Source organism: Sturnira hondurensis, unplaced genomic scaffold, assembly GCF_014824575.4.
Source record: "Sturnira hondurensis isolate 20B ecotype Veracruz unplaced genomic scaffold, ASM1482457v3 Scaffold0022201, whole genome shotgun sequence".
Lineage (NCBI taxonomy): Eukaryota > Metazoa > Chordata > Mammalia > Chiroptera > Phyllostomidae > Sturnira > Sturnira hondurensis.
In genome coordinates this window covers 2,021,594-2,047,204 of record NW_028094832.1, presented here as the reverse complement: position 1 = coordinate 2,047,204, position 25,611 = coordinate 2,021,594, and the positions used below count along the sequence as shown (strand labels likewise).

General features: G+C 35.1%; 1 protein-coding gene across 4 annotated transcripts in view; it reads left to right on the top strand.

Annotated features, from left to right (window-relative positions):
* STXBP5 (syntaxin binding protein 5) overlaps positions 1 to 25,611 on the top strand; it is a 131,692-nt gene that overhangs the window by 84,842 nt on the left and 21,239 nt on the right. For 2 of the 4 annotated variants that reach the window (XM_037034860.1, XM_037034863.1), the window contains exons 17-22: positions 2,806 to 2,931; positions 4,493 to 4,644; positions 12,117 to 12,182; positions 17,406 to 17,465; positions 17,568 to 17,615; positions 21,705 to 21,755. In XM_037034860.1, coding sequence (XP_036890755.1) covers positions 2,806 to 2,931; positions 4,493 to 4,644; positions 12,117 to 12,182; positions 17,406 to 17,465; positions 17,568 to 17,615; positions 21,705 to 21,755 — 503 coding nt within the window. The remainder of the gene's footprint in view (positions 1 to 2,805; positions 2,932 to 4,492; positions 4,645 to 12,116; positions 12,183 to 17,405; positions 17,466 to 17,567; positions 17,616 to 21,704; positions 21,756 to 25,611) is intronic. The other 2 variants (XM_037034861.1, XM_037034862.1) reach the window with 2 other exon arrangements.

The window sequence follows — 25,611 nt, the reverse complement described above, 5'->3', positions numbered from 1 at the left end:
GGTGCTGCTGGCATCTGTGCCTGTGGGCAGGGGCAGAGCTGGCCTCCTGCAGGGCCCCGCAGCAGAGAGTTACCTGGTTCAAAATGCCCTGGTGCCAAGGATGAGCAGCCGATCCGATTGAAAAAGCGCAGGCACTGAAGTTAGGCAACTGCATTTCTCAGAAGGGCCTCGGTTTCTTTCCTCTCTCCTTCTGTCCTCCTCTGTCGTTCTCTCCTGTACACAGTCACACCTCCTTTTTGTTACAGTTCTGGCCCACGTGGTTAGAATGAGACTTGCACATACAGAATTCTACAGTATACTCTTCCCTTTTGTTACTTACTCAGTACCACTTTACTTTAAATGTAAATTTGTAAAGTTTCCATTAATGCCCTGATGTCAATGTTTAGTCCTCCAGCTTTTTATTAAATTTAATTTTTATTAGTGTATAAAGTACAGTTTTTAGAGGTTTATTTTTGTAGCATATTTTGGTGAGATTTTTGTATAGAATGCATATATTCATATTCATTGGTGACTTTTCATCACAATTTGAGTTATACTTCATTTTTTCCTTTTAATAATCTTTACATAAACAATTACTTATTAACTTCACATTGTTTTAAGCTCATTTCTAAAAATCAGAAATATAACTGAATGATGTTACCATTACTAATACTGAGATTTTTTTGTTTTTTATACAAAATGCCTTTGTGCCTTATTGGTTTCTTTTTTTTGAAGAAACATTTAAAAACAAATGTTTCCCCTATTCATTTTGCCAATAAAGTTTTACATTTGTTTTTACTTATTTTAGTTGTGTTTTTGCAGGACATTTGTCCAAACAGAAATGGTTTTGAAACCACAAAGCTTCCAAACATTATTTTGACATTTAAAAAATGTTTGTATAAATTAAGGAACTTTTTATAAAAGTTCAAACCCTGTCTTTAAAATTAAACAAATTGATTTACGTATATCTAAAACAATAAAATGATAACTTGAATGTAATCATTGTAGACATAAAACATAACACCTACTACCCACTCCCCATTTTATATTTTTAAAAATCTTACATATTCTGTCATTTTTTGATCCAGTGTCTAACTTTTTATCAGTGTGGATTGTGTAACCAGTTTTGACTGGCTTATTTTTGCTTAAAAACTTTTTTAGTTTCTTCATACCATGTAAAATAATTTTGTAAGTTTTGTGTGTGTTCATCACTTAAGTCTTAAAAGTGCCAGTATAGTCATAGGTACTTCTAAAATGTTTCTGAATGGCTGTTGCTGTTCTCGAGAATCTACTCTAATGAGCACATTAAATAAGCCGGAGGGACAGTGGACACTTCAATGAACCTCACCTAATTCATCCAAGGGAAGAATAGTGTACTCAGACGCTTGGGCTTGCGCTCTATGTCAGCAGAGGCTGTCCCTGGTGGAGATGAATGCTACTCAGTATTTCTGTCTTGAGATGGACAGCTGGAGCTGGGTAGTGTGTATTTCCCTGGGAAAGACCAGAACTTCCAACTCAGCCAGTGTATGGACAGTTCTGAGTGCACTGCCTGGCAGACCGTGCACAGGCAAAAGTGACTGTAACTCAGTACCAGGGTACCCTTAGTGATTCACGTTTACCCTGAAATTTGGACAACGTACTGACCTCTTTCTTCTCCAGAGCCGGTCTAGCAGATACCTCAGGAAAAGGCCAGGTGTCATGGTCCTCTTCACTAGAAGTAGCAATTAAATGACTCAGAAAGGTTCTTCCCCCGTGAGTTTGGTGTCAGGAGATTCAACTTTGAGTAGTCTGGCTGCTGTTCTTCATTCATTGTCACTCTAAGACAGAATCCTCAAAATTGTTGTGTATGTTTTATAAGAGCAGTTTTTGGAGAGTCTGTGCGATCAAAATGTTCTCACCTTGGGGATTAAGAAGTACAAGTAGGTGGTTACAGAACAGCCATGGGGGTGTACAGTGCAGTATAGGAAATGGAGCAGCCAAAGAACTTAATACACATGACCCATGGACATGAGCAAAGTGTGGGGATTGCCTGAGGGAGTAGGGGTGCTGGGCAAGGGAAGCAAAGGGGGAAAAATCAGGACAACTGCAATAGCATAATCAATAAAATATAATTAGAAAAGAAAAGCCTAAATAAATGTTCTTACCTTAAATTAAGGTATATATTTTTTAGAAAAAGTCACACAAAAATAAATTTTTCATTTTTCCCCTCATTCTTTAACTTACGATTTTGGCCAGTTTTCATTTAGTTAAACCATATTTTTTTAAGTTTGAAGTGCGCTTTTGTAACTTGTATTGTTTTTCTTCTTAATGCCAGGACCGCTTCCTCCCCTTCTCCCCAGCCCTCCCTGTCCTCCTCCCCACCCACTTCTCCCTGTGCTCTCCCTCCATCTACATGTGGAATTTCTTACGTGATTTCTTATTTTTTTAAAGATTTTATTTATTTATCTTTAGAGGGGAAGGGAAGGAGAGAGGGAGAGAAATATCAATGTGTACCTGCCTCTTGTGCGCCCCCTGCTGGGAACTGGCCTGCAACCCAGGCATGTGCCCCGACTGGGAACCAACCATGCTTGTTGGTTCGCAGGCCTGCGCTCAATCCACTGAGTAACACCAGCCAGGGCTGATTTCTTCCTTTCTTTTTTTTCACTCATGTACATATTTGGTGTCTAGATTAAATGCTTCTAGAGGATAGGATTCTGATTTTTTACTTTTTAAAATATGTAGTACAATTTTATATACAAAGTTATTTTTGTATGGTTATTTATGCATGATTCTGTAATTACATAGGCTAATAAGATATAAAAAGCAACATGTTTTCCTTTATTACAGAGTTAAAAATTCACCACTCAAACAGTCTCCAGGCTATCAGACAGAACTGGTTATTCAGTTGGTATGGGTAGGTGGAGAGCCGCCACAACAAATAACCAGTCTGGCAGTCAATTCCTCCTACGGACTGTAAGTATAACTTCCGTGTTTCTTAGTCTCTTCATAGTATCTCATATATTTTTTTTACTTTTGAAAATAGAAATGATTATAGTATCACTTAAAAAGTTATGTAACTTGACTTTCAGATCAGATTTAGTGTTTATTTGAACATAATTCTGTTCCAAATAGTTATTCTGTGCATGATTATTTTGCATCCTGGTATTAAGTCAGATGACTCACAGACCAGTGAATTATTTGACGTAAAGGTTTAAAGTCGCTATATCCTTTCCTGGATATACTTTCAGCAATAATTTCCTATTATGAACAGGTAAATGGGCCTCTAATAACGTCAGCCGGGAAGACTGTGTGCTAAGCTGAATCTGTACGTGGTCTACCATAGCTACGTAATTTGTTCTTTCTGCTTCACAGTTAACTTGTATAAATTGTGCAACATAGTAATAGTTTAAGGAAGTATTCATCTGCAGTACAGGTGCACTTATTAATTCATGCCTTCAAGTATATAGTGTTAATTGTACATACTTTTATTATGATGTTTATGTTGTTTTAAAATCAGCACTGTGTTATAAGAGAAACCACGTGCTAACTGTTCACTCCAGAACTGTTTCTCGTGTGTGGGCCGCTGTCTCTCCTTCCGAGGTCTGGCCTGGGGACTCACTCCTCCGCTGCTTCTCCCGTGGCTGATACCGCCTTCCTGGCCTTCTGCAGTCATGCAGCCAGCTGAGACCGCCTGTGGACTCAGATGGTTTTCCTTTATGTCTTTCGTTTGCTGTCCCACAGTGTCAGGACACAGACCTTACTTTTAATATTTTACTGCTCACAGCCATAACGGAAACAAATGGGATAAGAAAAAGAAAACACAGGAACTTTCCAAGGAAATTGCAAGTCAGTTCATCACAGGCCTCATTTGGCTCACAATTGTATTTTGTTTAGCCCTTTTTGTATATTTTTAAAATTTGAACCAGCTACCAAGATTATTTGATGTTAAAATCCATATTTAGAGTTTCCACTTGAAAAATCTGATTATCTGAACTGCATCTCTGTTCTCCTTGGCAAAAGTCAGCAGGAACCAAGTCGACATTTTCCCTCTTTAGCTGTGTTGTGCAGTTCACCCCCTTACCTGCCTGTTTGACTTACTTACATAACCCCTCTATAGTTTCAGATTTCTACTCCTTGTTTAAGGGATCTTAAAGGAATAAAATGTATTCATTCATACTTGATTACCAAAACTGTCTTGGAGATATAGCCCCCTGCTTTCCCAGTGGAAGGGAATATCTTTCCCTGAGAGTCTCAGAATTAGATGTTGCTTAGCCTAGGGAGTTATGCTTCTGATCAAATTGCAACTCTTATGTCAAATTTTTTAATGATATTGATTGTAATCATTAATGTCTGCAAAAAATCTACACAGTTCCATGACACACCATATGTAACCTGTATTTTTATGTCTGTGATAGTTTTTTGTTCCAAGAGGAATTTTCTCTAAGACCTGTCGTGCTTCTCTTTTAGTCTGTTACAGACTACACTTTCTTGTAAATATTATCTGTGCTAAAATATTTTCTCCTTCCTATTCCAGGGTAGTTTTCGGCAATTGTAATGGCATTGCAATGGTTGACTACCTCCAGAAATCAGTCCTCCTCAACCTGGGCACTGTCGAACTGTACGGCTCCAATGACCCTTATCGGAGGGAACCCCGGTCTCCTCGTAAATCTCGGCAACCTTCCGGAGGTAAGAAGAAAAAATCCCGAGTTTAAGATTTCCATAAATGCTTAGTTGCTTCTGTGAATGTAAGTGCTTCAGATAGGTAAATAGCTTGTATGATTTAATCTGTGATACATGAACTGTCAGAAACTAGGGAAAGGTTTGAGCTTCTTTTTTTGTTTTGTTTTGTCTTACTATTAGATTTTGCTTTTGTTTTTAATATTCTAGGATTTTATTTAACATTGGGAAAGAATACAAAATCAAATTTTTTCATGTAAATCATGACAGGGAAATTTGCCTCATTATAGAACAAAAGTTTACTTCAAAGTTTTGTCACTTTTATTGCTTAGTGTTGTGAGACCACAATCAGTTTTTTCAGTGATTTAATTTAAAAAGAATCATTTTCCATGTGCAAAAGTAGATGCAAAAGTGAATTTCAGTTCTGTGAAACTATAGTGTTCTCACATAGCCTGATTCAATACAAACCCAGATCCATTTTTTTCATGGCGTTCTTTTGTGTTGGCTGAGTAATTACTGTTAATTTTAAATGTTTTAATACTGATACCTCAGGAACACATGTGTAGTTAGCTGTCTATACCAGTACTCACCTTACCCCCCCCTTAACCTCCTGGCTCACACAGAAAATTGCACTGGGTCTCAGGCACAGAGGGCTAGAATAATGAGGCCTCTGCAGTAATAGGCCTGCAGGCTCCAGTCTGCCCGGGCTCTGCCCTGCGGTGCCAGGGGTTGAGGGGAACCCTGCCTGGGGCTGACTGAACCCATTTGCAGAATGGCAGTGGACACTGGAACACTGGGCGGCTCTGGTCTGTACTCACTAACTCAGTCCTGCTGAATTCAAGTTCTGTCTGAGATTCTTTTCTCAGCTGCTTTCTGGACATTATTGGCTAATACTACCTGTGTCACAGTTCATGAGAGAAGAAAAGGGTGATGGTGTGTAGACCTTACTATATCTCATTGGTTGAATTTTCCCCCATTTATTTTTCTTTGTATGTGTAATTATTTTGTCATTTGTTGTCTTCAGCAGAAACTGTCCCAGCCATACCATTCTAGTATCTTTGTCTCCTTTTCTTTCCTTCCACTTTTCATTGCTTCACTAAGGTATGCTGATTGTGACTTCTTGCATGTGCGGCTTTGCTAGCTTATATTCTGAATCTGTGAAAAAACTCCGTTCTTCTTTTTTAAGTAAGTTATTTCTTTCATGTCAGTAAAATCATGCCATGTTTGCTTTTGTCTGTAAAATCATTGTTTCTTTTCTCATTTATTTCTTTAAAAGCTTATTAGAGCATTGTCTCTACAATAATGTACTGATTACCTAAATTTATCTCATAACATGTATAGGAACACAGCTGTTGCAGTGTTTGTAACCCAGTCCAGTTTCTTTATAAATTAAATAAATCAATATCTAGGGTTAGGAAGTTAGAACACTGTCATGATAGAGAAGACATTTTGGGGGAAGACAAATACTTTTAACAATTTTACCTCAAACCTTATACTTTGTTTAATTTCTAAAATTAATTTCTTTTCTCCTCAATACCTCATTGTAGTTTACATAAAATTGCTAGAAACTAAATACGTGAATTTATCCAAGGATAAAGACCAATTTTGAAATGTAATTTAAAAAATATTTTTTCTTAAATTTTACAGCATTCTACTTTACTGTACAAACCCCATATTATTCATATCATTATTTGATTAATTTTGTATTGAAGAGTAAGTCTTAACCCTGTACCTAAACATCAGAGTTTTTCCTGATCAGTTTAAGATATTTATGTATTATGACTGTGCTCACTTTGATAATATTTAGGGTTGTATTTTAAATTAAATGAGTTATTTTAAAATGTACCTTAACATTAAGAGTATTTTTGTCTTAATTTGAAACTATAATTATGTATATTTCAAATAAAATTAAATGTAGAGTAATTGGCACTAAAATTTTTTAAATGAAGTATATGTGTCATTTTATTTTATTTTTTAAGATTTTATTTATTTATTTATTTAAAGGAAGGGGAAGGGAGGGAGAAGCAGAGAGAAGGGGAAACACAGATGTGTGATAGATACGGCAGTTGGTGACCTCTTGCATGCCCCCTACTGGGAACCGACCTGCAACCCAGGCATGTGCCCTGACTAGGAATCGAACCATGATCCTTTGATTCGCATGCAGGCCTACACTCAATCCACTAAGCTATGCCAGCCAAGGTAGCACTAAAATTCTTTAATTGAATTGGTACAAAAAATGATAGTCTTACTAAAGCATATATTTTAAAATATATTCTTGAAGTGTAGCCCAAATACTGTCAAACTGCTCTTCTTAATAGAGAATTTTAAGAAGTTGTTGTCACTTATGAAATTATTTCTAAGATAAAACATTATTGTTTAACTGTTTCATAGCTATATTAAAATACAATTGAACTATTGACTAAAATATAGTATCTTCGTAATAACATTTATGAAACTGTCACAGGGACAAGTAGTGATGAAGTGTTTCAACTACCTATGTGTTGCTAGAAGTATTAATTCTAATGTAAGTGAAATGTGTTAATGTGTGTCTAGTTTCACTGGCCACTTCTTCATTCCATAAAGGGCACAAAAGGAAAATTTCTGTTCTGTATATAGTTCTAAAACCCAAATAAGATCTTTTTAGCGATGTGAACATGATAGACACATAAGAAAATGTGGTTACTTAGTCTTAGAAGTTGATAATTATAAAGAAGGTAATTAGCTGGCCGTATCTAATTCTATCTAGACTTCAGGAAAGATATTTTCAAAGTTATAGAGAGGTGGCTTAAAATGAAATTTTGACTATACACTTGCAGGTACTTTCAAGTAGGTTCAATGTTGTCAATAAGATAGAAAAACAGGAAAAAAAAAGATAGAAAAAGAGAAGTAGCTATGGAGCCTAATAGTATCTACCAGTTAAATTTTTGTGTGTGAGTGTGTGTATTATAGGGAAAAATAATATTGTCTAAGAAATATGTGATATAATCAAGAGTGAATAAAAATGTTGATAGTTGAATAAGTACTATGTTGAATTAAGGCTAATTGCCCCCAAATGTGAAATATAGCAAAATGTTAGTTTACAGTGGAAATACAGTTCAGGAAGGATTAGGATACCATTTTAGGATGATTTGAAATGGTAGTTAAAAAAATGAACTGTAGAAGTAAATGACTTTGTTTCCCAAGTCTCCATTAATAAGAGTGATTTTTCTCTCTGAAAAGTATAAAAAATAATAGAAATGAAAGTCTAAGCTAAATTATATAAGTAAGGCAGCTCAAGCAGTAATAAAAAGATGTGGAGAAATTTGTGAAGAGAATTTGTATAGTACTCCCAATTTAATGAAAGTCAGATGTTTTATAAATCAGTAAATTTGATGTACAAACCATTAAAGATTTAGAATGATTTGCTAAGTATCTGATGCCTTATGTGCATATTGACAATAGAGGTATAGGAGTCAGCAGTAAATTACTAAAAGTAAGTTGTACTGAAATTAGTGCTACTTTTTTAATCTGGTAACTAACAGACTGGCTCTTGGCAGCCTGTTGATGTATTTCCTCAAGTTAACCGCTATGTGGTAAAGAGTTTTCTGATCCTTTTACGGCCGAGACAGGTAGAAGTGACCTGAACGCCTAGTTTAGTTTGATGATTGCCAGGTTGCTTAGGCTGAAAGTCAGCAAACTGCTGATTTTACAAAAATCTGGCTCACTGCCCATTTTTGCGGACAAGGTTTGTGAGAACAGCACCATGCTTATTTACTTGTTTTATCATCTGTGGCTGTTTTTGTGCCACCACATTAGAGGGGGTGGTTGTCACAGTGGCTCCCAAATCCAATCTGGGCCTTGGCAGAGAACTTGTGGCAGTCCTGGGTTAAACCATGGGGCCTCCTGGGCCAGTTTATAGCCTGATACTTACTTGGATGTAGCGGGTCTCAGTTAGTGAGTGTACTATGTGCAATAACATATGACTGTCTTGTTGAACATTTTAAACAGTAGATTAAGCCTCCTATTTAAACATTTGGAAAGGAAGGTATATATCTCTGACAATGACAATCAAGTTTACTGTCTCTAGAAGTAATTATGTGCTTCTCCCTGTGCAACATAACCAAAACACTCAGTGCCTTGGTTTCTTTTGTAAAATGAAGACAACCTGCCTACCTTACTGGCTACAGCGGGATTAAATAAATCAAGCACTGAGAACAGTATTTGGCACATAATAAGCACTTAGTAAATGTCGGTTATTACCAGCTAGCCACTTGGGTTGGGATACATTTGGGCAAAGCATAGATAACTGTATCACTAGGAATATTTGTTGAAGGCAGTCTGGCAGTGTCAGAGAAGATGGATTGGATTGTATGCTACAGAATTCTTTCCCATGTATTCATTCAGTTATTTGACACATTGAGCACATGTGCTCTGTGCTCTTATGGGTAATAAAATGGACAAAAATCTCTGTCCTCATGGGACTCATTGTACTGGAAAAGATAGACAACTAAATATATACTGCTAAGTAATACATAGTAAGTTGCATAATAATGCTAAAGGGAAAAATAAGTGAGGGAGGTTTGAAATGTCAGTTACACGGGTGTTAAATTTTAAATAGCGTGTCCGGGTGACTTTTGAGTAAAGACGTGAAGGAAGTGAGAGAGCTGTGACCCATGCGATGCCCGTGGGAAGGAACATTTCGAGCAGAGAGGAGCAAGTGCATCCGCTCCAAAGCAGGGTTCCTGGGGAGTTCAAGGTACAGCGAGGAGTAGCCTGGCTAGAGTACAGAGTGGGAGAGGTCAGGGAGTGGGCGAAAGCAGTGGAGATAGAGTCAGAGAGGCGTACCGCAGTCGCATGCTACGTGTGCAGTCACGTGTCATAGGACCGTACTTAGTAAATGGGAGAGAAAGGACTGTGTACGTCAACCAGGCACACAGGGCTGGACTCTTACCCTGAGTCAGATGGAAGGCACTGAAAGGGTTTTAGCTTATTCAGTAATTTACTACATAAAAATTAAAGAGTCTCTATCGTATTCTCTAATTTACCTTCCTAAATATTTCTTCCTAGAGAAGAAATTGGAATTTTACTATTTTTAAGAAAGGGAATTATATCACAGAGTACATGTTTATAGTGTTTAGTAGCAATTTACAAAATAGAGAAGGCTTAAATTTTCAAAATTGATTATTTTTTTCAGTATTAGGCCCACTGTAACACTAGAGACCATTATCACTATTATGGTATTTTTTTTATTGAGGTATAATTGACATATGATGTTATATTAGTTTCAGGTGTACAACATACTGATTCGATATTTGTATACATTGTGAATGACCACCACAGTGAATCTAGTTAATAACATCAGTCATCTTGTACTTACCAATTATTTTTCTTGTGAATTTTTAAGATCTACTCTCTGAGCAATTTTCAAATATGCAAGACAGTATTAGTCACTGTAGTCACCCTGCTGTACAACACATCTCCATGCCTCATTTTATAACTGCATGTGCCCTTTGACCCCACTCACCCGTTGTCCCTTTCCCACATCCCCTCACCTCTGGTGACCTCTGCTCTATTTTCAGTATCTCTCAGCTTATTTTTGTTTCTGTTTTGTTTTGTTTTAGTTTTTTTTGGTTCACATATAAGTGAGATCATAAGGTATTTTATCTTGCTCTTCTTTCATTTACCTCAAGGTCCCTCCATATAGTTGCAAATGGCAAAATTTCACTGCTTTTAGTGATATTTCATTGTGTGTGTGTGGGGGGGGGGGCGCACACAACATTTCCTTGCTCTATGCTCCTATCAACAGGTACTTAGGTTGTTTAGGTCATTACCACATATCACTACCATTTAAAGACTTGCTATCATTTATACAAACAAGTATTTTGTCAGGGATTAAATGCATACCTATAATTGATCTATCATTTTAAAACTATAAAAGCTAATTTTTTATAGAAACACTAGTTTGATGAATGTTGAAAAGAAAACTGTCATTCAAAAACTTTCCACCCAAATGGTGTATATTTCAAAATAGAAAACAATCCTTATATTCCCAATTCAGTACTTGGTGTTCTCTTGAAAGTGTTACTGTGAGAGCTTTCTTGGTGACTGTAGACATTGTGACATCGTATCTTTTACGAAATGAATGGAAGAGCAGATATGCACATACATTCATGTACGTCTGTGTCAGTGATTTTCCGTCCAAGTGCCAGAGGAATTTTTAAAGCGTACAGGACCTGACTATTTAGTCAGGGGCACTGACTTCCTCCCTTAGTTTGTTAAATTAAAAAATGACATCAACCAACGCAACAAGAGCCATCCAGTGTGAATGAATCCAAATTCATCCAGATCAGCAAAAAATACATGTTGTGGTGTGCTGCAGAATTTTACTAATTAGGTTATATGTGCCATGGGGTGAGAAAAGTTGAAAATCACAGTTCTGTGTGATATCTGGCTGTTTCAGAAGCCCAGATGAGGGGCCTCTTGTCTGTTGCCCAACTGCGTCAGATTTTTGGTGTGTTTTTTGTAGTTTTTAAAGATTGGCACCCTGGCTGATGTAGCTTAGTGGATTGAGCACGGGCCTATGCAACAAAGGGTCACAGGTTCAATTCCCAGTCAGGGCGCGTGCCTGGGTTGCAGGCCAGGTCCCCAGTAGGGGGCGCATGAGAGACAACCACACATTGATGTTTCTCTCCCACTCTTTCTCCTTCCCTTCCTCTCTCTCTAAAAATAAAACAAATAAAATTAAAAAAGAGAATTTGAAATAATTATTTTTATTTAAATCACCAAGCAAATTTATATTCATACTAATTACTTACATTTGCGATGTCTTTTAAATTCTTGTCTACAGCATAAAATATCTTGCTGTTTTCTCCTGTGAATTTAGGCCATATTATCAGATAGAATAGTTTTGTATAATTCACAAAAATCTGTAGAAAGAGTTTATCTAGAACTTAAAAAGTGTGATTGGATAGTTTTTACGAGGTATAGTCTTGTAAGATAAGTAATGTGCAATATTTTAAAATCACAGATTTGGAAGTACAAAATATTTTTTAAATTATTACTGAAAAATATGTAAGAGAGGTGTTTGACACATACATAGGGGAAATCACTTTGAGCTGAGCGTCTGTGATGTAACAGTCACCAAACTTACTACCAATATTTCTTCTCCTTCAGGGGAAGTCCAATAATAACTATATCGTGCACCTCTCAAATTACTGATTTTAAACAAAGTTTTGCTTCATGTCTAGTTTTCCTTGAAGAACAGCAAATTATTTCTTGAAAATTCTGTTTCTTAATTAATGACTGCCATATTAGTTTGAGGTGTTTTAAGCAATGTCTTTATGTTCCTGTCTCAAAACGAAGGCGCACAGTACCAATGCCAAGTGTGTTTTAATCTTCTGGATTTGTTTGTGATGGACTGTCATTAAATGTGGACTGCAAATGGGGTAAAGCTGCATTTGGATAAATACGTGGTTAATTTGGTTTCCGTTTTTGTTTTCCAGCTGGTCTGTGTGATATCAGTGAAGGGACTGTAGTCCCAGAGGATCGCTGCAAGTCTCCGACTTCCGGTAATTTGGTTCTTATCTCATTAATAAGTGTACTTCTGCGAGAAACAGCGTAGAGGATCAGTATTCCTTTTTTTATAGATGAGCATTTAAAGTACACCTACAAGGAGCTTTAGTGTCACATATTTATTCTTAAAGTATTTTTTTTGCTTTCTCATTTAATGAAAAAAAATGCCGTAGATAAAAATCTATAGCTATTACCTGTTAAGAGTGATATAATTATTTATGTAGGCTTTTAATGGTTATACTTTTTTAGGGAATGTATGTTTTATTTCTTACCATTGGATCAAGTGGTTTAGCTGTCTCCAGACCTGTCTTTGTGGCAGGCATGTCTGCTATCACTCGTCAGAGTTGTGCTCTGGTCCTTGAATAGTGTCCTTTTACATGTGAAAGATTTTTAACACTTGTCCCTTAACGGTGACTTGACAGTTAGAATAATTCTACACTGTATTTGTTCTTGTTTTGTGATCAGTGTAATACCTAGTATAATTTTATAGCTCTATTAAAGCAGTTGTCCTTTTGTTTTTTATATATTGGTCTTTATGTAACCTATTTATGTATGTGTATATAAATATTTTAGAGGAACTTTTAGTAGCTTTTGAGTCTTTATAAGTGGATCCTGAATTTAGTATGTTTTCATTGGATTGAAAGCTCGCTAATCTTTAATAAAGTTGACTTTATAATTTTAATTACCGCATTTATTAAATCATCCTGATGGGAATTTTCATCAACTTTCTACTGGAAAGATTGTCCTTAGCATAAGGTAATGTTGTTCTTAGATGGACCCTGACCCTTAGCTGGTTCTGCTACATCAGAAAGCGTTTTAAGAATGGAAAATACTGAGAAGCGCATTCTACTTTATTCCCTAATATTTTAGTGTAGCATTTTATAACGTATGGGATTGTAAAAGCTTTGTAATATTTTCTTTTTAAAATCACATTTTCTGATATACACAGGTTAACCATTTCTTAAAATACATCCAGATTCTGGTTTCCTTAATCTTTAAATTTCATACTTAAATTCACACATCAAACTAATAAAAAACATTGAGCTATGGGAATCACATAATTAGCACCTGACATTATGTCTGAGCGTTGATAGAATAAAGTCTGAATGAATAATATGGAGCAGGCGATTCTATTTCCAATCTTACGGGACCAGAGTTATTTCCGAACTTAGGATTGAGAGTTAGAGTATTTTTAAGTTACGGCCGCTCTTCCTTTGATTGCATATGGTGCTGCTCGGTCTTTTCACCTTCACTCCAGGCCGTGCGAATGCAGTTGTCATTATAAGGCTGTAAACAAATTGAATAATTTGGGCATGAAACATGACCCTTTAATATATTAAATGACCCGCAAAAGTATTTTAAGAACATTGAGACCAAGAAAAATTAATGCTCCTTCTTGTCATAAGCCAAACTTTCAGTAGGTGTTATATCTAGCAATTTGGAATAAACCAGCAAAAGGTGATTGTAGATCAGTATAGTTAAATGTAAGTATATAAATATAAAAAGTACATAAGATTAAAAACTCTCCAAATTCTCTTTTTTCATACCAGAGAAACCCAAACATTGTTCAACATTTTCAAATATACTTTGGTCCATGTACTCTTTGGTCCATATAAAAAGACAGTGTAGTTTTAACATAGAGAAATTTATATGACCGCAAATAGCATTGAGAAGTCCAAAATTCTTACCTGTATGTATAAAACTCTTAGTTTATTTACTTTAGTTCTTGATTATGTTCTGAAAGATACAAGCATTCTCTGAAGACATATCTATTCCTGCATATTAGGGAAGGCTACTTTTACGAAAAACAAGTTAGACTTTAATAAATAGTAGTTGTGCCTGAAACGTGGTTTAGGTAGCAAGAGAGAGCTGTCAGGCATACGGAACTGCTAAGACCTTCGGTAGGAACTGCAGAGGAGAATTCTGGAAAGCCGCCCCTTGGCACTGTGTGGTTATGGCTTGTGTCCTTCACTGCTGGTCTGTTTTAAATACTTCACAGTAGTTTTTGCTGCCCCTCACGGGCCAGTTGTCTTACTATTTGTATATTTGTAACTTTTTGCCTTTGTTTCTATTAGCATTCTAATACAGAATTAAAAGAATAATTTATCATTACTCTCTCCAACACATGTGAATTCTACTAATGTAGGGTGCTCAGAAAGAAAACTGGGTCAGGTGAGTTTGAGATGAATGTGCAGAACCTCAAGGGGATCATGCTATTAAAACCATAGAAAGTAGTGATTAAATTACAAGCTTCCAGTACGTTTTACAGTGCAGTGGGAAATAAGTAAGGCAAATAAGTAGTTAAATGATCCATTTTAGATTATTAATGCCAATATGGTTAATAGAAAACTGTTCATATCAGTTAGAGAAGAGGAAATGTGTAACAGTGGGTTGGACATTGAAGTGAGTTCCTCAAAAATACTAAGAGGAGGACGAGTATTTTAGAGATGAATATGTCCTTCCTCAAAACCAATGTATTTACTCAAACTAAAACATATAAAGGAAGAGAAACTTTTTTACAAAGGTTTAAATCTCATACTCAAGATTTGTGATCTCAACAGTTTAGTCAGTATTAAAGTTCTATTAAAAACTATTCTGCCATTCCCATTTACTTTTAAATAATTTGGTCTCTCAGAAATATAAAATTAGTTCTGCCATCTTGAATTCACAGAAAGTTATTCCTTCCATCTCTGTTTGATCTTTATTTTTTTCAAAATTCACATTGCTTCACTGAACACTTTAGTAATATTAGAAATTTTTTTAGCGCTGTGTTCAAAATGTGTGTGTGTGTTTATGCTAACGTGATAAAAACATTGTTGGGTTATTTCAAATTGTAAAAGCCCCACGTACCATGATGTAAATGGTGCCTTCAGGAGTTGCTATGTACCCTAGAAAAAAATAAAAAGATGTAGATATTTTCTGTGTTTATTTAATCAGCAATTTGGTTTGGTAAATATATTCAAGTAGGACATACTGAAAACATGTTTTTACCCTCAACTGAGAATATCCTTTATTGATTTTAGAGAGGAATGGGGAGAGAGAGGGAAAGAGAGATACATTGATGTGAGAGAGAAGCATCGATCAGTTGCCTCCTGTATGTACCCTGACAGGGACTGACCCAAAACCTGGACATGGGCCCTGACCAGTGATGGAAGCCCACAGCCTTTTGGTACCTGGGACGGTGCTCCGCATACCTGAATCACCCGGCCAGGGCTAAAAGCGTTTTTGGAACTTTTTCATGAGCTGTCGTATAATTATCATAAGCAGTGGTAGACATGTTCAGTTGGGGGGGAATCTATAAATCAGCTTTTTAACTTTACAATGTGGCTACTTACATTGTTTATTTTTGGTAGTAAATAATAAACATATTTATAATTTTATACTTATGTTTAGATATGTTATCTTGCTACTACTCTACTTTTCAAATATATGGAATAAAATATGTATTAATAAATTTTGTATGTTTGTGTGGCTATATTGAATATCAAGGGGAACAGTGGTATTTTAAATATATAGCATCTTATCATAACCATTATCTTATTTGTTTTTTAAATATTTCATTTATTTTTAGAGAGGGGGAAGGGAGAGAGGGAGAGAAACATTAGTGTGTGGTTGGTTGCCTCTCATGAGCCCCCAGCTGGGGACCTGGCCTGCAACCCAGGCATATGCCCTGACTGGGAATCGAACTGGCGACCCTTTGGTTCTCAGGCCTGTGCTCAATCCACTGAGCTATACTAGCCGGGACTCATTACCTTATTTAAATGTGACTTATATTTATATGAAAAAACAAGTATACTATTTCTAGTCCTGAAAATGTTATTGAGCTTAATGTTACTTATGTGATTTTTATATAGGATTTATGAGGATCTATAAATGCTATTTAAGAATATTACTTAGTTTTAAAGAGTAATCTTTTAAGACTATTATAAAAGTAGTAGGACCCTGCCCAATTATAAAGCAATTGGACCCTGCCCGTGTTGACAAGTCCTACTTGGTCTGTGAAGAGACACCTCAAGGGTACTGTCTACCTGCCAGAGAAAGCAAGTACGGCTTTGTGGCACAAAGGGGGGTCACATTTTGACCTTGTTATGGCTCTTTGCTTTCACTGGAATGAAAAAGGAAGGGAAAAAAAAACAGAAAAATCTCTTCTCTTGCCCGTTATGTTTGAGATTGGCTGGTAGTAGAAAACTTTATTCTTTTGGCAAAATTTTGTTTAGTGATTTCTGCAGGCACAGCATTGCACCGAGTGCAAAGGTGATGCAAAGATAAAGCAGTTGGTGGCCAGCTTTTCAGAAGTTCAGTCCAGTGGGAAAGGTCAGGTGTTTGTAAAGTTAAGATATAAGGTATTAAGTGATTAACATCATAAGAGAAGTATACAGATAACGTGTTAGGATAAATCAAAGAAGGAGAAGTGATTTATTTACAGTTGATTTTGAAACATTTAATGGATGAGATACCATTTTAACTGCGTTATAAAAAGTAGTTTAATTCTAATAAAAGTCAATTACAATACTACTTAAGATAGTATTTATAATAAAAGATGTTAAAGTGAAATACTATGAAAAATTAGAAACACCTTTTCAAAGAAAATGACAAATAAAATTATAAATATAAAAATAATTAGAAGTTGCAACTGAAGTAAAATTTAGTATTTCTTACCTTATAAACTTAAATAAATATTTGAATATAGCTAAAACTATAAGTATTAAGCTCAATATTTTAGAGGTCTCTAAGGTAATAGAATTTCTTTATTACTTTGAAGTTTGTATCTCGAAAGCTGACACTAACATCAGTTTTCCCAGTACAGCACTTGTGCAGGACTCTTAGTTCTACTAGATGAACCTTAGTCAGTTAACTGATACCAAGGATTCTTACCTTTTTTCTTCAGGAAGTGTTAACCTCTAGTTATATTTTTCTCTTTTGTTCTCTAACATATAATATCTACCAAAATTTGGCCCAGTGGTTGTAACTTATAAAAACATTGTAGATTCGAGTTAATATTTTTGTATAGTAGGGATTGTTCTACCATAAAACATAATGCACTACTGACTGTTGTTCTTACTGTGGTTCTATGAGAATTCTTGTTAACTATTTACTTGTGGCCAGAGGTGGGGGTCTTGTTTCAGAAGTTATCAGATTGTTTTGTCTGTACTGATCCCTGTGACAACTCCATGTTTGTGACTGACTGTTTGCCTGTTCCATTGTCTTCATTTGTGTAGGTTCTTCATCACCACATAATTCAGATGATGAACAAAAAATGAATAATTTTATAGAAAAGGGTATAGTATCTTTATTTTAAAGTGTTTCTTTTAATTATGTTTAATTTACTTAGTTTACTTTGAATAGATTTTGACATTTTATTATCAAAATGTTGTTTTCAGTGAAGACCAAAAGCAGAAAGTTTTCCAAGATGGTAGCCAATGATATAGGTAGGAAATAGAAATTTCTATTTTGTTTCTAATCCTTGCTCTATGCAATGCTAACTCAATACCAAAAAATTATCTGGTGCATTGCATTTATATATGTTAATTTGTTATTCCTATGCTAAACAATCTCTTGAGCTGTGTTTTTCTGAACTCATTGGGCAATAATTATTAAGAATCGATAAAATTGGGGTTGCAGTTCTTCCTCTGACTTACAGCGTGAATTGTTCTATTAATTTTTATTTTTGCTTTACATTAAAATAAAGCAGGGTTCAATTTATGCCATGAATAGTACAACTTCATACTCCCATGTTTGAAATTTCTTTTTTCCTTTAGAGTTTTATTTATATTTTCTTCTACCTTATTTCATCTTCCTTCTATTATTGAGATCGTACATTTCAAGGAAGTGCTTCTATAACAGATTCACTCTTTAATTTAATTTCTGTAATCTGCACTGTCCTTGAGTTAAATGGAATTTTCCAGGATTGCCCCTGCTCCCCACCAAGTAGAAACGAGCAGTGGAGAAGACTCTATATTAATTCTTTTGTTTTTATGAATAGCTTTGAAATAAATTACTCCAAGGTTAACAAAGTACAGAAATGGTAGATGAAATATATAATTAAACTTTGGGAACACAACTAAATTAGTGGTTTTGGTCATAAAAATTTGAGTATTCTCTGAAAATTTTCAAAGGCTTGAAAAACAGCATTTGAAAAGAGAACAAATTCAATCTTTGGTTTCAATCAAACTTTTTTGTTATACTTTTATTTATGTCCCCCCAAATTACCACCACATTCTTTGAATTGTATGAAATTGGATGACTTTCTCGACAGCTGGAGTTGACTGACTTTGTCTCCACTGGCAAAGTTCACTATACAGTGAAATTAAGTTGTACAAACTCTTAGACTTATCGGTAGTGCATCTGTGTGCTGTAAATTGAACCCTGTTTCACCGTATTAACGTGGGCTGACTTGGCGTCTCTGGTCTCTTCTAAAGTGAAGTGGTTTGTTCTTGGGCAAAGGGCTCTTCATTTATGGAAAATCAGTTGTTTACCTCTTCGTATTTGTGGGTTTTAAGTGAATCAGTTGGTAATAGTTAAATCACTTTAATTAACTATGTGCTAGTACTGTAGCGTAATGCTTTCTCAACAAATTTTCTTTATAATATATTTTATCTTAATAATACTTTAGAAGTTACTTTACTGTTATATAGTGTAAAAAGTTAGAAGGAACTTTTCTACGTATAGTTTAGAACTTATATAATTTAGTTACATAGGAATTCTACCTTCCATGAAAACAATTTAGTGCATCATTAAATTTTTGGAATAATTTCTCTGTCAGACTTTTTTGATACTGAGGTTATATTTTATTTGTTAAATATAATGACTACCTTTCATTTTTTCTATACTTTCAATAGAATGTAACATGAATATTTGAAAGATGTCACTTAACAGATTTCTTAGAACTGAGAACATGATTGGAAGTATAATTCTTTGATAACAGTCTTGCTTTAATTTTATGTTATTAGCAAGTTTTTATTTTGTCAATCCAGTTTTTATACTTATATTTATTGGGAGACATGCTAACTTTATTCAGTTTTTCAAACTTTGTCAGTTACACAATTATACGTAATTATTTTTTACCTTCAAAACCCACTGTTATGTCTTCTGACTTACATACAATTTATTTTTGGTTGGAATCTTTCAGTGTCTTTTTAATCCCAAGATCTGTCCAAAGGTCCACAAAAGGAAAGCTTACTTCTAATGTGTTCTTCATTCAAATGGAGACTGCCGCATTTTAGACTCTAAAGTTTCTGCAACTTAAAAAAAGACATAGTTTATCTCCCTGCATTAATGTCTAGTTTTGTAATAAGACTTATCATAAAATATGTTAGTGAAAAAAAACATAAAATGTCAATGAAGCATTGGGGGAAAAATCCTGAGGCCCTCCTGAAGACCTTTCTGTCAGGATGTGTTTTCCATGTGCAGCCTATGGTGTCAAAAGTACGAAGTCTCCTTGGGCATTCTGAGCTCACCGTTTCGCATATCCACTTTCATACCTGCTCTGAAGTACCTGAACCTCACAAAGTCACCATCTCTCTCTTCCTCACTCTGCAGACATTCATAGCGTCAGCTTTGGGCAGATCTGCAGTGGCCTAATAAGGTACAAGAAGTAAGCCTAGACCCTCCTGGGCTGGCACTGTTAAAAGAGCCCCCTTGTGTGAAATGCTGACAGGATGTCTTGGCTCTTAAACTTTGTCCCCTAGTTTCTCCTACTTAGCTTTGATCTGATTCCAGATTCAGTCCTAATCACTATACTTTACACTTCTACATTGTATAAACTAGTTATTGAAGTTTGTAAATGTTTTTTGTGGACTTAATGTACATACACAGTGGGCTGGTAAATTAGTACTGGTTTCTATCTGAAGGTGCTGTCGGTTTAAGGAGCTCGCTGCTCTGTGTGAGGGCCACAGACAGCATGAGCGTTCTCTGGGAGTTCGATAGAAATGCAGAATCCCAGGCGCTAGCCCAGGAGTACAGAATCAGGATCTCATTTAACTAGATCCTCAGCTGATCGATGTACACATTCAAGTTTGATAAACACTGGTCCCCAAGACTAGAAATAACGGTCCCCAAGACTGATCATAACAGCATGATGAGGTGGAGAGAGGCAGTCACATCATCTGATTCTAAAAGAGTATCTTTAGACTATACCAGACTGATTTTTCTATGTCACATGTACATTGTATAGACATTATCAGATTATGGCCATTGTACCTATGATATTTGCTGAAAAATCTCTGAATTCTTTCAAAAATGTTTAATGTTGTATTTTAGAATATGGTTTGGGCATATAATGTCTTCTAATTTTAATAGAATTGAATATTACATACAATAACAGCTATTTATATGAGATCAATGAACCATAGATTTCATTTGGCTATTTTAGTTTTATATTACATTTTACTTTTTAAATGAGATTGATTAAGTCAGAATGAAAATAGGAAAAAGACTGATTCATATATTTGACCCAGTGTGTTTTTTCCTTTTTAATAGTGAAGCTTAGAAATGAAAACCTGATTTCCCCACCTCTTCAGAGTTTGCCTAACGCTGCTTTTCTGACTCTGGGTCTGTCATTTTTTAGATGTGGAAGTTATGCACTGTCACTGGATTTTTCTCTGTTTACGTGGCGCCTTTACGGACTAGCTGGGTCTGTGCTTTAAATACCTCCCCGCACTGCAGAATTTAGCCTGACCCACACATTCACATACTAACTAATGCTTTTTCAGAATTTCACGTAGGAAGCACTATTCTGTTCACATGCACTGGTACCAATCTAACAGATAGAGTTAACAACTCCTAACTTTAAATCACTTCCTAGATGAAGGCAATAACTGGTTTTGAGGATGAAAAGTGAATTTCAGTAAGTTTATACACAGGGTTTTTATTATAATTCTAATACTAAGTAAAACATCAAAATACTATACATGTTTGTAAATAATTATAATTTTAAATTGAGCATGGCTCTGTTTTTGGGTTTCCACGGAAATGTTAAAAACAGGTGTTAACTTACATCAAGAAATGGTTGAGCTAAATGATTTTATAATGTAATCAAATACCTTAATTTGATTGTAGCTATAGATTTGTCCTACATTCTAGAGATTACCTTAAACATATGAATTCACTAGCTATGAAGATGAGGAGTGGAACAGTTTTATTACATTACTTACCCACACGCAGTTTGTTGCCTCCGATGTCCTTACCTGCCACATCTTTCTTCCGAGAAATGACCTTGCTTCTCTTAGGGAAGCCTAACCCTTTCCTTTGAGCCTAAGAAACAGTTAACAGACTATAAAAGGCTTCCTTGTTGAAATAAGAGCTTCAACCACAAAAAGATATTACAGCAAGTAAGTACATACTTATTAAAAAGTTGAAAGTAGGATTTACTTCTCCACCCATAATATCATTAATCATTTTAATTATCTTAGCATCTAGATTTAGTAATAAACATTCACCTCTGTCTTCAAGAACAGTTGGTATTAATAAGTATGAATCAAAGATTGTTTAGAAGTTTAAAAATGCATTTTATTTTTCAGCAAAGATGTCAAGGAAGTTAAGCTTGCCTACTGACCTAAAGCCTGACTTAGGTAAGTAAAGTAAATAAAAACCCATACTAGTTAAACTCCCTTTAATGGGAAGACAAGGAAATCAGAAGATTTAAAATTAGCATAGACTAGATTTTCATCAGAAATCAAGTTTAAAATGACTAAGATTTTAGGGATTATAGCCTTTAGAATGTCATCTGTAAATTATGAAAGATATTTATAAAATTAAGCAAATCAAAATAATATATTTCCTCAGCCCTTTCAAGCTTATATCTAAACAAAATTTAGTATAAGATTAAGATTTGTGCACTTTCAGGTTATTTTCTGTTAAAAGTTATTATATCACATTTACTCATCTGAAAACTTCTGAACTCTACAGTCTGTAAATTTACTTTATAAGAATTTGATATTTTCAAAATAAATTACTAGTGTTTTGTATTATAATAACTCATATCAAAGAATCATTACTTTCTGTTGATAGTAAGTTGAGAAATACTTCTTTTTATATAGCACCTCCTGTGCAACTAGTCCATCATTAGGAAAAGAGTAAATGTATTCACACGTTTCTTTTGCTTTACATGCAGCTTAAAAACATCTCCCTGATACGCCAGGACAGGGACAAGCGAGCTTTCGATAGAGATAAAAAGATTTTATGTAATAAATATTTAAAGCATACCTTCTTTTTAAACACATTTTTATCCCCAAAATTTCTGTTGCTTTTAATCAAATAAGAAGTATGACTATAAGCATGATTTTACACGTCTTTGTCTTAGAAATAACTAGATTTTCTTCCTTGCATTTGCTCACCCAGCTCATCTTCCCACCATTCTCTAGATCCCTGAACTTTCTTTTTATGCGTGATACAAAGTTAAGTATTGGCCAGTTTCACCACACTGCTTTTAGCATTCCTGAATCATAGTCTTCCATCAGTTATACTGATAGAAAGCATGTGATTCTGAGTGAGTAGGCATAATATCTTATGCTGTCATTAATAAAGGGTTCCGTCCCCAAACATAGGAAAAATAATATAGTAGAAATCTGTAGTAACACTGGTGTTTAGGGAACATGAATTAATCCTAGAACACATGATAACATGTTTTTAAAACTATAGTTCTTTCACTGTAAAAATGAAAGATGTATTTTGAACCCAACTGTACCTGAAGCTTACAGTATACATCTTTTTCCAACAGTAGGATCCAGAGTTTTCATCAGATTCTCAGAGGCCTAAAATTTCAATAACATGAAATACTACTACTTAAAATGGTTCTATATCTTTTAGTATCTTAAAAATGAAGAAAATACATGTACAGATACTTTTACTTATTTTTTAATGATTTTATTTATTTATCTGGAGGGAAAAGGAGGGAGAAAAAGAGGGAAACATCAGTGTGTGGTTGCCGCTTGAGCTCCCCCTGCTGGAGACCTGGCATGTGCCCTGACTGGGAATCGAACAGGCGACCCTTTGGTTCACAGGCCAGCCCTCAATCCACTGAGCCACACCAGCCAGGGCAAATACTTTTAAAATGAGTAAAAATATCAGTCATTTTTAGAATACTCGGTTTTAAGTTATATAAATAATTTAATTGAAGTATATACTTATACTCAGTGCTTTGATAGGTCATCTTTAGATTATGTTTTAGGATATGTGCTATGGAAATTCCCTAAGCCAATTATAACTTTGATTGATATGTGCCTTGAAACAGTCTCCATGTCTTCTAAGTAGTTTGCCTTCAATTCATTGCACTGCTGAACTATTTTTTGATAAAGATTCTTAGCTGGTCATTGTGTACATTGGCTGGGGAGCTAACGGTGAAAAGCAGCTGTGTTGATAGGATCAAACTGCAAGAGACTGCTGAGGCAGGTGAGGCCAGTGGACTGTCCCGCAGCTCCGAAAGCTTCTGTGAGTAGGAACCACTTTTGCTTCCCGGGAAATTGTGCGACAGTGCACTTTCACTCCGAGCTCCGCTGTCTAGATTCCATGGCCCAAAACGCAGGGGCGATGGGGGATGTCGTTAGACTTCCGATGTCGCTCTCCTAGTGTCGGCCACAGGAGGCAGGACACGGAACTGCTACATACTTGGATGGGAATTAGTTTTTTGTCCTAGTTTTTATTCTGACCAAGTACACCTGTTTGCATTATGTTTTGATTTGGGGATTCAGTTTTTGTGTGTGTTAGGCTCTTTGTGAGGAGGACAGAAGGCTGTGTATATGTAGACTGTTCTGGGCATCCAGAGAGTAACTTGAGAGCAATGATTTTATGACACCATTGTATCAGCTAGCAGTGGGTCAAGGCATTAATGACGGTTTTTAGCCGAGTTTCAGTCTACTGGAAAGACCACTCATCAAGGTGTTTTGTGTGTGTGTCTAAAGACCGAACTTAGTAATACCCAATAGTAACCAGAACCCTCCACCCGCACTGGTGATGATGCGACTAACCCTTTGTCCCTCTCGTAAAAAGTTCTAGACTTGGATGTGGGCACAAATCCTAACTCTTCCATTAACTAGCTTTGTATCCTGGGCAGGTCATTTGACCTGTCTGAGCCTCTGGTTTATTTTTTGTTAAATTGCAACGATGCTACTTTTCAGAGTTGTTTTGTGGATTCAATAAAATGATAAATGTTATGTGGATTCGGTAAAATGATAACTGTTACTACAGTGTATACTACGTGGTAGGCCTTGCTCATTTCATTTCTGCTATTATTACTAAAATTAAAATTTCTATTCCATATGTTTACCTTGCCCGATTTCTAAAATTTAAGCCATAGCATGTAACTTAATAGCTGTCAGGAGAAGTTGTAATTCATGAACTGTTAGAAATGCTAACTCATTTTAAAACAGTTCTAGGCAGATAAAATAAGCAGTTTATAAGTTCAAAGTTGATTCCGATTCACTTCATTTTTCCATTTGACCTAGCTTTAGGAATTTCTTTGGTAATCTAACTTTAAAATGGAAGCCATATAATAAGCATATATTTGTAGTTTATGAATTTATACGGTTAAAATAACTAATTAAAACATTTATTTGGCCTATGAATTAACATCTGCAGTATAGATTGTTGTGAATCATCTATTGTAATTTTAATAATTATCAGTAAAAGTGTTCACATAGGTTAATTTACATTGAAATTTATATTATCAAGTTTTCTTACATCATTGATTTCCATTTTTATCACTAGATCACAACTGAAAATGTATGTTCATTTATTTGTGTATGTTTTATTAAGCTAATGAAAAGATTTTTATTATTACAAAATAAATTCAGAAGTTCTGTTATTAAAATAACTTTGAGAACTATAAAGAGTTAATATTTTAAATGAGTATCATATCACAAACTCTCAGGAATAAGCATTTGCTTATGGAAAATTATTTCATTTACAGTAAATAGTTCTTTACTACTGTGTGATAATCTGTAACAGGAAGTACCATCCTAGGCCAAAAAAAAAAAAAAGAGGCATTTTTAGAAACTATAGAAGGGCCTCATGCTGTGACATAATTAGTAGCTTTATTGTTTTCAGAGGCTAGCTATAATCAACATTTTTGTATATATTTGGGGATATGTATGTTTTTCAATCTGTAATCTAAATTTGACTATAAAAAGCTTTTGGGGGCATAAGCAGGATTCAATTATATCTTTTTTACTTAATAAAATACTTAGAATTTTAACATGCTTTTTTTCATGACATGAAGTTATTTATTTCACGATACCATTGGAAGCATGTGATTTGAGGAATGGTTTATTATATGTGAACAGTAGAAGCTTTTAGAAATTTTAATATATCTCATTGGTGCAGCAGAAATGCATGGGTATAAATACTTTCAACTTTAGATCTGTGTTCAGCAAGTATTTATTTAATATTTTCATATTCAGGACATCAAAATGTTACACCTCTTATGTAGGA